The 12,956-nt window shown below is 34.0% G+C and overlaps 2 protein-coding genes across 5 annotated transcripts; one reads left to right on the top strand and one right to left on the bottom strand.

Moving 5' to 3' along the window:
* The first annotated feature begins 2,728 nt into the window (after positions 1-2,728).
* Positions 2,729-4,254, top strand: LOC127127083 (uncharacterized). Of its 3 annotated transcripts, none has more exons than XM_051056188.1 (4): positions 2,729-2,945; positions 3,290-3,377; positions 3,571-3,650; positions 3,739-4,254. In XM_051056188.1, exons 2-4 carry the CDS (start codon positions 3,306-3,308, stop codon positions 4,004-4,006), a joined length of 420 nt encoding a protein of 139 aa, XP_050912145.1. In that variant the 5' UTR covers positions 2,729-2,945; positions 3,290-3,305; the 3' UTR covers positions 4,007-4,254. The 3 variants fall into 3 exon arrangements, with proteins under 3 accessions (XP_050912145.1, XP_050912146.1, XP_050912147.1); XM_051056189.1 differs by having other exon boundaries at positions 2,736-2,948; XM_051056190.1 differs by having other exon boundaries at positions 2,736-2,955; positions 3,294-3,377.
* A 196-nt stretch (positions 4,255-4,450) lies between these two features.
* Positions 4,451-9,955, bottom strand: LOC127127082 (uncharacterized). Of its 2 annotated transcripts, XM_051056187.1 has the most exons (8): positions 9,179-9,955; positions 8,314-8,579; positions 8,159-8,226; positions 7,504-8,031; positions 6,393-7,428; positions 6,134-6,270; positions 5,801-5,978; positions 4,451-5,583 (listed from the first exon to the last, which is right to left on the bottom strand). In XM_051056187.1, the coding sequence occupies exons 2-8, from the start codon at positions 8,462-8,464 to the stop codon at positions 4,991-4,993; spliced, it is 2,691 nt and encodes an 896-aa protein (XP_050912144.1). In that variant the 5' UTR covers positions 8,465-8,579; positions 9,179-9,955; the 3' UTR covers positions 4,451-4,990. The 2 variants fall into 2 exon arrangements, with proteins under 2 accessions (XP_050912144.1, XP_050912143.1); XM_051056186.1 differs by having other exon boundaries at positions 6,393-8,031.
* Between the last annotated feature and the right edge of the window lie 3,001 nt (positions 9,956-12,956).

The following is a 12,956-nucleotide window of genomic DNA, read 5'->3' as shown; positions in this document are numbered from 1 at the left end:
TAGTTGTAAGGGTGAGTTCCTCAATCGATATAATAAGCATTATAAATTATCATGTAATGCTAAGTAAATTAACACATTTCATCACCCTAATCATATCACACATTTAGCAACGGCAACATCAACTCATAATCATCATCATACTCAACTCAAATACAAAACACACGTATAATATTGGAATACATCCATTCATATTATACGCCATACATACATTATGCAATGAGACTCCATGCATGCGGTACCGACTATTCGTGAACATATAGTTCAACCTCACCGATCAAATCCAGATACGGCTACCAAGCTCACTAGTCCCACTCATTTGAGACCTAGTGACTCACATCACTAATTCCTCACCATGGGAATTAGCTACCACCCCAAGGGCTATGCTATGCACGCTAAATCACCTAGCATGCAAACATCAACAATAATCCACAACAACTCACTTACTAATTCCTCACCATGGGAATTAGCTACCACCATAAAGGCCATGCTATACACGCTAAATCACCTAGCATGCAAACATCAACAACAATCCAAATAGACATATGCTCACACTCTAAGCCATAAACAGTCCATTCACAATTGCATACATAACAGATACATTCACAGTATTATGCATACCATCATACATCATCAGCATGTTTATCACAGAATCATATCATATCATGCTAAATAATAAGTCACCGTATTAGCACACTCTACTAATACCTATACTGCTCAAAACAACGGGAATGATCCCTACTATATCATACATCAGCTAAATTACATCACTCAGCTGAAACGACCAAAAATTGCACAACAACAGCTCAGAAAAATCACAATTCTGCTCATACGCGTATACCCCATGCCCATACGCGTATGGCCCATCTCCTGACCAAATCCCATACGCGTAACACCATCTCATACGCATATGCTACGCGTAACACTTCCTCATACGCGTACCAACAGAGACAAAACTACGTTAAAAACATCATCTTCTTCATCCATACACGTATTGCCTAGTGCCATACGCGTACCAGACCATCTCATACGCGTATTGCCTAGTGCCATACGCGTATGACCAGAAACCAAAATTTCAGATCTGCAATGGGTTTTCTCTGCTACGAGATTCCTCAGATCCAACCTTCCACAGTCCAATTTTTCACAGTATTCGTTCATATCATCTAACACGAATCATACCCTATTCAATTTCACAAGTTCTAACATTATTACATCTAATTCCTACGAATTTTCTTCAGTTATAACCCATATTTCGTTCATCCAATATTTCACAAATTTCAGCATACATCATTCTAATCAGAGTCGATTCAATGGTTTATCACTACTCAGTACATGTTAACCCATAATACCCATTAAACGACGATAAACCCCCCTTACCTGAGTTAATCCGGCAAATCCTTCGGCTTTGAGCTCTTCCTCTCTTCAACCCTTGTTCTCTGGCTCTTTGCCCTTTTTCCACTTTAGAGTCGTTTTTCTGTATTCACGTGAAAACTCTCTTTTACCAAATGGGACCTTTTCTAATTCCAACTTATTATTCCAATAATAATAATTCCAAATAATATTCCAATTATTTAATGAAATTAATAAATATATTATTAACTTAAATTAAATAATTATCTTATTTTTATCGGGGTGTTACATGTGACGTTCCAGAAGTGTTTCTAGATGTATTAGTGAATTACCGTCGGAGCGTGAAGTTGAGTTTACTATAGACTTAGTACCTGATATCAATCTTGTATCGATGACTCCTTATTGTATGTCTGCTTTAGAGTTGAGTGAATTGAAGAAGCAACTAGAAGTTTGTTAGTCCAAGTGTTTCGCCTTGGGGTCCGCCGGTATTATTAGTGAAGAAGAAGGACAGTAAGATGAGCCTATGTGTGGACTATCGACAATCGAATAAGATGACTATCAAGAACAAATATCCACTTCATAAGAGTGATGTTTTGATGGATCAATTGGTAGGTAATTATGTGTTTAGCAAGATTGATCTGCATTCTGGTTACCATCAGATTCATGTGATGAAGTCTGAAGATATTCCAAAGATTACTTTCAGAATAAGGTATGATCACTACGAGTATTCTGTAATGTTGTTTGGTATGTTTAATGCGCCTAAAGTGTTTATGGAATACATGAGTATAATCTTTCATCCGTATTTAGACCAGTTGTGGTTGTGTTTATAGACAACATCCTGTTATATTCGAAGTCTGGTGAAGAGCATGTAGAACATATGAGAATCTGAACTGCAAACATTGAAAGAGAATCAGATATATGCAAATCTGTCACTTTTTATAAGTAAGAGACTGAATATAATCTACCAGAGACACATAAGGATGTGCAAAAGATACACTCTCTTGAATAAACTTCAGAGTTGTTTGAGAGTTAAACTCGAACATCACATTTATAAAATTCTGATTCCAAGCAATATCAAAACCATGAGAAATGACTTGAAGCTCAACATTAATATTAGAGGTGAACCCACAACTTCCAACAAAATCTATGATCTAACCTTCAGAAGAGTTTCTCAAAAGACCATCAAAATCGAAAAAAGATATATTTAAGCAAACAAGTAATATTTATGAAATCCTATATCACGACCGCTTTTAGATCGTACGAATTGTAGAAGCGGTAGCATATATGCTTTCTCTTTTAAATTATAATAATTTTGCTTATTAAAATTAAATAATGAAAACCCCATAATGCCTTTCTTTTATTAAAAAAATTCCGTTGAGGGTATTTTGGTCAATTTGCACTCTCAGTCCTAAAATCTAATCTTCCTCTTCCTGGCGTTCGATTCCTTCTCTCCGTTCGCTTCACTCTCATGCTTGTCAGTCTTATTGCGCCGCCGCCTTCTGTGTTTCCGTCCAGCTCCGCCGCCATCTGTTCTTCCACCCAGTGTCTCCGCCGTCTGTTCTTCCATCCAGCGTCGCCGTCTTCTCTTCAGATTGTTGGTAGTGGTACCTTTAAGTTCTTCTTTTCTTCTTTTAATCTTATGTTTTATTTTAAAATTAAAATTTAATAGTCTATTCCTCTGTTTTGCTTTTAACTAATACAACATTTCTCTGTTTTTTTTTCTTTCCTAATTCAATATTCCTCAAAGGTGTTTTTTTTATTAATACTTTGTTGATGTTGAATTGATGAAGAGTTTCTGATTTTTGATTTATGAATTTTGATTTTTGCTAGTTGGTTGTGTTAGTTACCTTAGAATCACTATATAAAATGCATTCTACGCACATTGTAATCATCGATTTCATTCAATCAAAACCATAATCATTATTTCTCTTATTTTATCAAGGTACAATAAGCTCGAAATGAGTGTTCCGGCGAACCCAAAGAAAACTGCTCCACCCCCAATTGTTAAGTTGAACAATGCCTTCAAACTGGTAAATTATTATCTTCCTTGTGTCTTGATTTGAATAGAGATTAGAGAATAAGGTTTATATACTTTATGTCTATGACGAAGTGGGTGGTGAGTTATTTGTTATGGTATTGATCTGCATTCATTTAGATTTTAGAGTATGTTATATTCTTGATGCTGCTGTGAGTTAGTTACTTGTCAATTATATTGATTGGCAGGCTGAGGTATGGGTAAAGAGTATGAGCGGATCCGCAGATGATGAAACAACTAATGTGAATACGGAGAGTAGACCTCATAAGTCAGTATAATCATCACCACAGTTAAATTGTTCGCAGTTTTGCTCCTGCAAATCTATTTGATATATACCGATGTTATTATGTTGGCAGGCTTGGTCTAGGCGCAAAAGTTCCGCGGCAATCCAATGTAGGGCTCTCAAATGACCCTGTTGAAAGGAAACTGCACGCCAAATTGGATGCTGATAAAAGAAAAGCAGCCAATATTGCGAAAGAGTCTACTCCGTTTGCAAGTGACATTTTGGACGATGATGACGAAGACGACGAAGAAGAAAGCAGAACTAATGCTTTTGCCAAGAGAAAGGCAGCAGTTCCTTTGACACCGCCTATACTGGGAAATAAGAAAAGGAAGCAACACTAGTATTAAACCTTTTTGATGTAAGGCTTCGCTCTATAGCATATTTTGCACCTGTCATGCTGATTTCAACAATGCAGTACTTTTCTTTTGGCTGTCATGACTGTATTTAAGCATTTCTCTTTTGGATGCATCATTTGGATTGAGAGGTTAATTGCCACTTCTGTAGACTAAAATATTCTTGTAAAACACATTAACTTGCTTATGTAAATCAGATTTTGTTTTTAATAGACAAGCATTAGTGAGTTATTTTAGTTTTCAAATTTCAAACATGACCTTATTAGTGTTTTGATTATTTCAGTGTCAACATATGTAAACAGTAGCTTGAAAACTACATCACTAGCATATTTTGAACACATTATAACATCATTTTTTAATTAATTCTTCAAGCATTTATCTTTTGGGTATATATATACTCCTAGAAATGGAATATGTAAAAACACTATGAAGTATTCTTATTTGAATTATTCACATTTCTACTTGTTCTCTTGGATACAATACTATGCTAAGCTGAGTTCACATTTCATTATTTCCACACACACACTCAATACAATAGGTTAACCAAAAAGCAAATATACAAAGTATTGTGTCAAACAAAAAAAAAATCAACACACCGGGTAATGTGATCAGCAAATCAAACTCTACAAACTCTACTATCAAACAACTTAATCCTTCACCCAAATAAAACTGTTGCTTAATCTGTTGTCACAAAAACAAACAAGTGTATTTTAGTACTTTTGCCAGAAGCAGCTGCAACTTGGCTTTTATGGTTCCTTATTGAATATTATCTTCATTCACATTATGCTATCCAATATCAGATTAGTCAGGTATGGTTAAAGAAGCCTATGACACCCCATTATTCTTCCTGACCAATTTTTTGTCCCCTGCATGAACTTACTTAACAGCATGCTTGAGAGAAAACCACCAAGTTGTCTTCTACATGTTAATGCTGTTATCATTGTCATTCACTTCAAATTGAAGCACAGAACATTAACTTTCTGTACTTTCACTCACAAGGCTCAATATTGCATCTTCCATCAGTTCTACAAGAATGGTGTCACTCATTTCAAAACCAACTGTTTCAGCATCGAGTCGAAGTTCCATCCATGTTCCATTTCTTGCCAGGTCTTTCCTAACAATTTGTTCCAAAGTATGTGGAGGCGGCAAAGGAAGGACATGCCAACACACTCCCTCCCAAACTTTGACAATAATCTTTTTCATATTTGGTGTTGGTCTTATACTAGGATTTACAAATGATACACAAGGTGATACTCCAAAGTAATGCCAACAAACCTCCATGAGAACCTCGTTGATACTGTCAAATAGGAGCTTCTGCTCGTGGAAAAGCATGTTCGAGAAGAACTCTACCTGATCAAACAAGGAAGGATCTAGTATCTTGTTAGAGGAAAGACATTTCATCAATAATTGATCTTGTGTCAAACCAGAGGCGTTGAAGACAGCATTTATGTAGTCGTATATCAATTCATTTTCTTCAAAACAACATTTTCTTCTACGAAATCGATCCATTGATGAACTCTCTTGTTCCTCAAATCGAATTTGTAGTGGCTGCACTCGTAGTTTAACTAAAAATCATGAATGAATGTGTCATCAGTTTAAAATTATCATAGTAAATAAAAAGGGTAGTTGGTCCTTCAAAAACACATCCAACTTTTCTCTATCTGCATGTAATAAAGGGACAAAAATCTAAACCTACAAATTTCTTTTCTTAGTTTTGGATTTTGAAATATTATTTTAAATTTTAAGAACATAGCTAGAGGATTTCTAGTGCAGGAATTTTACCAGGCTGACACGTGGAATGGCCAGGGTCATCATCGGAGAATGGTACATCGAGCACAGAAACCGGACTTGGTCGACCAGATACATCTGTACTACTTTCTAGCTCTTCGATTTTCTCTGTGATGGAAGAGTGAGAAGGGGAAGACAGTGGAGATGATGGTTGGTTCTCTTCTTTCACATCCTGTAAATGATAGTTTACTTTAAATAAAATCATGCAGTTAAAGAGACTTTAAGAAATCTTGAAGGGTCCATTGTATCTGGTTATATTTCTGGATTATAGCCAATTTATCCTCAAATAAATAAATTTACACAAATTTAATGTAGTAGTGAAATTACCTCATTCAAACATTCAGAAAATCTAGTATCATCAGGAATTTCTGAGGCATCGTTATTTTGGTCCTTCCGATCAATGCAGTCATTTGGATCCGAGGAAGATTCCAAAACGTTTATATCTTTTGCGAGTTCGACATTACCTGCATAAAGTGAAGAAAAGATAAATGAAAGAATATATGTAAATGCATGCAAGCACACACAGACCAAAGTTTATAGTTTATCACAGTATCTAATAATTAAATCATATACTTTGAACTCGTACCTTCAGCAACAATGTCATCTCTAACAGGATATCTGGCTTCAACATTATCATCGTGACCAAGATCATGCGAGAAAGTTGACTTTGTCTCAATTTCCGGTACTTCATTAGATCTTTCATTTTCATCACAACCACTTGACTGGTTCCCTGAAATGCTTGTTTCCTGATCTGTTTGATCGATAGAGGTAACTTGCTTGGGAGACAAGTTATCGTCATTAACCTCGATTATTTGATCTGAAGTGGAAAATTTCGCACGTGTGATGCCATTCGCACAATGATGCTCCAAATTCCCTCCAGGACTTCCAAGAGGAGAAAAGTTGTACTCAGGAAGAGATAGAATTCTCCCAAGGGTTTTCGGAATCTGCCTGCTAGAAACGCCTGTGTCATCATCTCCATTTTCTAGCATCTCAGATAAGTGTTTCCTAGCCTCGATGTAAATGTTAGAAACTTTTTCCTTCTTAGAACCACTTTCACGTTCCGCATTAAATTTGGAGTCTTTCAATGTACTAGTCTTGCTTCCTTTCACAACATCAAACATAGGTCTTGCGATTTTTTCAATGAAGAAACGGTCTTTATTAGGAGATTTCATTCCAGTTTTATCTTTACCATTCGCCTTGCCTCTTGAGCCGTTGATTTCACCTTCAGCAGGGAGTTCACAGCTTCCATTCTTCTCCTTTCCTATAGCATGTTTTAATTTCCTTTTTATCTCTGTAAGAGAAAAATGCGAACCAACTCTCATAGAAGAAGGACCTTTGTAAGGGACAATATCACGCGAATCAGGCGACGAAGCAACATTGTTTTCACTTTCTGAAATTTGCATGCCCGTTGTTGCAGGTTTCAGAATGACAATTCTATTTGGAACCTCAGTCTTTGCAATTACTTTTGATTGAGACTTTACCTTTTTCCAGAAAAATTTACGATGCTTTCGGTTGACAATCTCCCTGGTTTGTTTTAGACTGCGAAGGTCTTGTTCGGAGAAGTTGGAATCAGCAACAGAATTGAATTCTTTTTCACTTCTCCCTCGAGCATTCTCCAACTCCTGCATATATTTCAGTAAGTGTGAATTTGGGTCTTGTAGAAGTCTAAGAAACAATTCCTTATCCGAGCTTATGACCTGAAGTGTTTCCATGAGTTCATGTGAGCAAAGAAGTTTTTTATCTTCTACACAATCTTTCCCACTCAATATCTTCTGATTCACAAAATCATGAATTGCATCTCTTGCAAGTTCTTCCGAATTGGTCTTCTTTTGGTTCGATTGAGCATTAACTTTGCTATCATCATCATCGTCGTCATGCATCAAGGAACAAGCATGTTCGATTTGACAAAAATCTTCCATTATCTTGTCCAAATCTAGATTATCTCTTGAATGTTGCTTTAAGTGCTGATTATCTGAGAAATCTGATTTCAAAGTTACACTCACATCATTGGTGTCCATATCTCGGCTCTTGCGTGATTTTCTTTTTCTTTTGGAATCTGTCTTCAGGGAATCTCGAGACTCTAACTCGGCTCGCTTTGATCCTACATTATTACTTTGATCCTTTATTTCATCCCGGTCAATGAACATCTCTTCTTCTATGAGTCTCTTTACACTAAGCTTGTCAGCATCCGTTTTCGTAGTTAGTCTCGTACTCTCTCCTCTGTCCTGAAACATAGATGATACATTACATCAACAAATGACTACGCATAATGTTAGAAAATCGTAACTTAATGTAACTTGTCCAAATTTTTGCTGAAAGAAAAATCATCGAGATTTGGACTGACAAACTTACAAAATTGCCTTGATATTCTTCATCCAAATTGCTCAACGCCTCAAATTTGTTCTTGGTAGGTATAGCCTCTATCGAAACAAAAAAAAAAGAGTGAAAATCTAATTATACATTTAACATACATTACAGACATTCCTTGTAGATATAGACATAGTTACCAAGAGCATGCTTGGTGTTGTGCCTCTTATCTGCAATCAACTTCCGAGTAAAGCGGGCATGGCGAAAATCAAACATACTGATAAATCCCCACATACAACCTGACTGATCTTTCTCATACTGCACAGGGAATCTTTGAGACCTCTTTGCCATATTGATGATTGGATTTAACACAGTTGACTTACTTCTTTTGAATACTTTCTCTTTTCCCTGGCTTTTTGTTGACTATGCTCATACAAAACTCCTCAGTGGTATAATTTTGCATAACCTATAGATGGACAAACACATTCAATAAACAAATGCCCTTAATAAGACTCATAAAAATGCTTCAACATAATGTTTGTGAGCAAAGCCGTCTTAAATTTTTAGAGGCCATGTGTATGATAGCCACGGTTCAACCATGACAAAATAATTAGAGGTTCTATTTAACCACTTTTTTATCAATGACATAGATTTTATGAGCGTGACAAAATTTAGGCCATGTGCGGTAATTCGTCTTACACGCCCTCAAAGACGGCAGTGTACGTGAGCAACACCCTAATCAAAAGGGACTGATGCAGACCAAACTAATCTCTTCATGCTAACAATTTTGTTTAAATCAACTAAATCAAAAAACCTAGCCACATGGTTAAAGGGTTTACACTCAATAACACACTCCATCTAGACTTAAAAAGTTAATCAAACCTGATCCATATTTGGACCAAAATAAGTCCGGAGTAGTTTGTAGTTTGGTCATCTTAATCATCAACTCCTCAAGGCACAAAATTGTGTCAGAATATGGAAGACTATGAAACTAAATCAAGTTCTTAATAACAGACATATATATGTAACGAAAGACTGAAAATTATGACAGCTAAAATTAAGTACCTGTTGTTAAAAGACTCTTTTCGTGTGATCAAGCTGAGAGAGTAAAAGACAAAGCATCTATGAATTCAATTTTCAGTCCCCTTAGTTTCACAAAAGAGTGAAGCTCTATCTATGACAATATAAGCTTCCTTTGGATAGAAAGGTATATCAATGACTTTTTTTTTGGTTCATGCACAGACCTTAATGATTAACTCAAACTTCATAGAAAAAGCTGAAAATTTCAGTTATCCACTCTTTCCAGAAAAGGAAAGTGAAATCGAAACAATTAGCAACAGATTTACAGCTCCCAAGTTCAGAGATTCCATCTCCACTTTTTTCCAATATGAAGAGAAACAGAAAAGTGAAAGATTAAACTTAATGAAAAAGATTGATAATCACAAAGAAAAAGCTTGAGAGACACAAAAGCTTGGCACCAACCAACTCAAACAGAACTCAATGATTTCTGCATAACCCAGATGAGAAAATAAAAAAAGCCTTGAGAAACAGAAACACTATGAAGGTTCAACAAGGTTTGGCAGAGACTATAGAGAGAAAAAATGAAAGCTTTTTCCAACTGGGTATGGTTTTGACAGCGAGAAAGAGAAGAAAAACGGAAACTTGCACCGACCCACCACTGGAAAAAGTGAAAGAGAGAGGGGGAAGGAGTTGAAGACAGACAAGGTTGGTATTGTTGAAGGACAGAAAAAGAAGAAAAGGCACTAACATTAAGGTGGTATCCTACGTATGTGGGTCCATGTTCCACATATAACTTTTGTACAATTTGAATGCTTTATTCATGATGTTGTGATTGTAATTGTAATTGGATTCTACCTAACAAAATTGTTCACAATCAATTAATGTGTATAAATAAGTGTAGTTAACTTTAAAGATTGTTACTACTATAAAACATGACATCATGATATCAAATTTCACTATAAATTAGGTAAGTTGCCAAAATTATTCATAAAATGCCTTTTTATATTTTTTTCTCATTTTCTCTCTTTTGTTTTTATTAGAAATGTGTTTTTTATTCAAGTGATTTTAGATAAAAATTGAAAATTTTCAATTAATTATGTTATATATATATATATATATATATATATATATATATATATATATATATATATATATATATATATATATATATATATATATATATATATATATATAAATAATTTGTGAAAGAAATATTTCATACATAAAAATGGATAAAAGGGAACTTGATAAGTTCTAAATAAATTTATTGTTAAAGAATGTTAGGTTCTTTTGTTGGATAAGATAATCTCATTATTTGATAGTATTATTTTATTACACATATAGTTTTTTTTAATTGAATCACTTTTAAATCATTTAATGTTAGTTAGTATATTCATTTAATTTAGTAACTAGTCAGAGTTTTGATATGTTTGTCATTAAACAATGAGAACAGGCCAAGATTCAACAAATCTATTTTGTCTTGTTCAAATTTAATAAGTGAGTTTTTAGTAGACATCCCCTATTCTATATTGTTTATGAAAAATCAGTTCAATGATATATTTTATAATTTCAATAAACATTGTTTAAATTACATATGCAGTTTTAAAATAATTATTATTAATAAAAAGTCTTACACGATCTATTCATCATTATCATTTATTTGTATTATTTTATAAATTTTTAAAATAAAAATAAATTTATTTTAATATATAATATTTATGATTAACGAATTAGATAGAATATTCGGTGTATTTTAATTAAATTATATTATTTAATATAATAAAAATTCTTCTCAAATTAAAAAATTCAAGGAAAATTTGTATTAGAAAACAATGCGCGGGCGTGCCAAATATGGTCAATGATGAAAAAAGTGGCAATAGATAACGTATAGTGGAATTTCAATTTGACTATTTTTTTGGAGGTTGCTTTTAAAATATTTTATACATTCATCCAAAAATATATTATTGTTTTTCAAAAAATTGAAAAATAATAAGATGATATTAACTATTAAGTACATAATTTTTAACTTAAAAAAAATTAGAATAAAATAAAAGATGAAAAAGTTGACATTTCAAATTGGTTGATACTTATCAACTCTGATAAAATATTAAAAAAGAGATGAAAAAGAAAAAATTTAGATGATTAAGCCAAAATCCAAAAAAACAATAATAATAATAATAATAATAATAATAATAATAGAGTTGTTTTAAGTCTCTTCAAATTCCTTGTCCAAGGGTCCTTTTAAATGATCAATTTAATCATAATCATTTCTTATGATAATAATATCATTGACATAAGTAATAAATAAATCTACCTTTGCTTCTGTTGAGTGTTTGACAAATATAATGTGATATGATTGACATTAGTTGAATCTATCTTCCTTGACAACTCGAGATAATCTATCAAACCATGACCTGAAAGATTGTTTGACTCCATGTAGGAATTTTTGGAGCCGATACACCATATTTGAGGTGTTGGTTGATTCAACTCCTTCTGGGATTTGCATATAAATTTCTTTTTCCAACTTATCGTTTAGAAAGACATTCTTTATGTCTCGTTGATGGAGTGAGCAATCTAAATTTAGAGAGAGAGAGAGAGAGAAACAGAGAGAGAGAGAGAGAGAGAGAGAGAGTAAATCTAATTGAATTTAGTTTGACTACGAGCGCAAAAGTCTCTTCATACTCCACTCCATATGATTGTGTAAATCCCATTGCCACAAGTCGAGCTTTGTATCGATTTATACTCCCATTTGTGTTATATTTCACAGAGAATATCTATTTGCATCCAACAGTTGTGGTAGGGTGGTGATCTCTCAAGTTTCATTGTTAACCAAAGCTTGAACCTCTTTTGCTACAGTTGCTGCCCATTCAGAATTCCGGAGTGCCTCATGAATCTTTCTTAGAATATTTGTGTTGCCAAGAGCTGCCACAAATGTCTTATAATTTTTTTTTACAATTTTACATGGGATACAAACATTTTAATGGGGTGTTTAGTACAAGATATCTCCTCTTTTCTTAAGGTAATAGGAACATCAATATCATTAACGTTTACGAAGTTAGGAATATTACCTAAGGGAACATCATTTTCTCGAGTTTGGTCGGGTTCATGGTTTTGCCTTGGAGTTGTGTTGGACTTTATTTCCTTCTTTATCTTCATGAAATATATTATTAAGTTGTCTTCTAGTGCATTTCCTGTTGTATGTTATGCATTTTCCTTTGTATTTTCTATATTTTGCCTGCATTTTCCTCTGCATTTCCAGCATCTTTCGCTGTAGTTTCCTCTGCATTTCCTCTGCATTTTCAACTGTAGTTTCCTCTAGTTCAGATATGGACTTTGTTACTTCTGCATCTTTGGTGAACTTAGTTAGCTCAAATTCTAAAAGTTGGGACTCTGACACTTGGGTATGATTGTTTTCCTCCCCCGAAATGTCAACTTTGAGGTAGTAAGACTGACTCTCACTGAAGGTAAGATCCATAGTATGGTAAAATAATTTGTTTTGAGTTAAGTAACATATGTATCCCTTTTGGTGAGAAGAATAACCAAGATAGATGATTTAATAAATTTAGGGTCAGGTTTGCTGCAACGAAGGTCTAGGTTATGAACAAAGGTTAAACATCCAAATATTTTCAAAGACATGGTTGTAAGAATACGATTGGTTGGGTATAAGGTTTACGTTATGTGTTGAGTTGGACACATTTCAAATCTTTTGCAAGTTTTCCAATGGACAACAAACTACGATCAATTCTAGGAACATAAAGTACTGAATTTAGGGTAATATTTTTGAGGTAATGACAAAACCTTTACCCATGACCTTAGAAAGAGT

The sequence above is a fragment of the Lathyrus oleraceus genome, chromosome 3 (genome assembly GCF_024323335.1).
Source record: "Lathyrus oleraceus cultivar Zhongwan6 chromosome 3, CAAS_Psat_ZW6_1.0, whole genome shotgun sequence".
Classification (NCBI taxonomy): Eukaryota; Viridiplantae; Streptophyta; class Magnoliopsida; order Fabales; family Fabaceae; genus Lathyrus; species Lathyrus oleraceus.
Note: the sequence above shows the minus strand (reverse complement) of the source record. Positions and strands in the feature narration are given on the sequence as shown.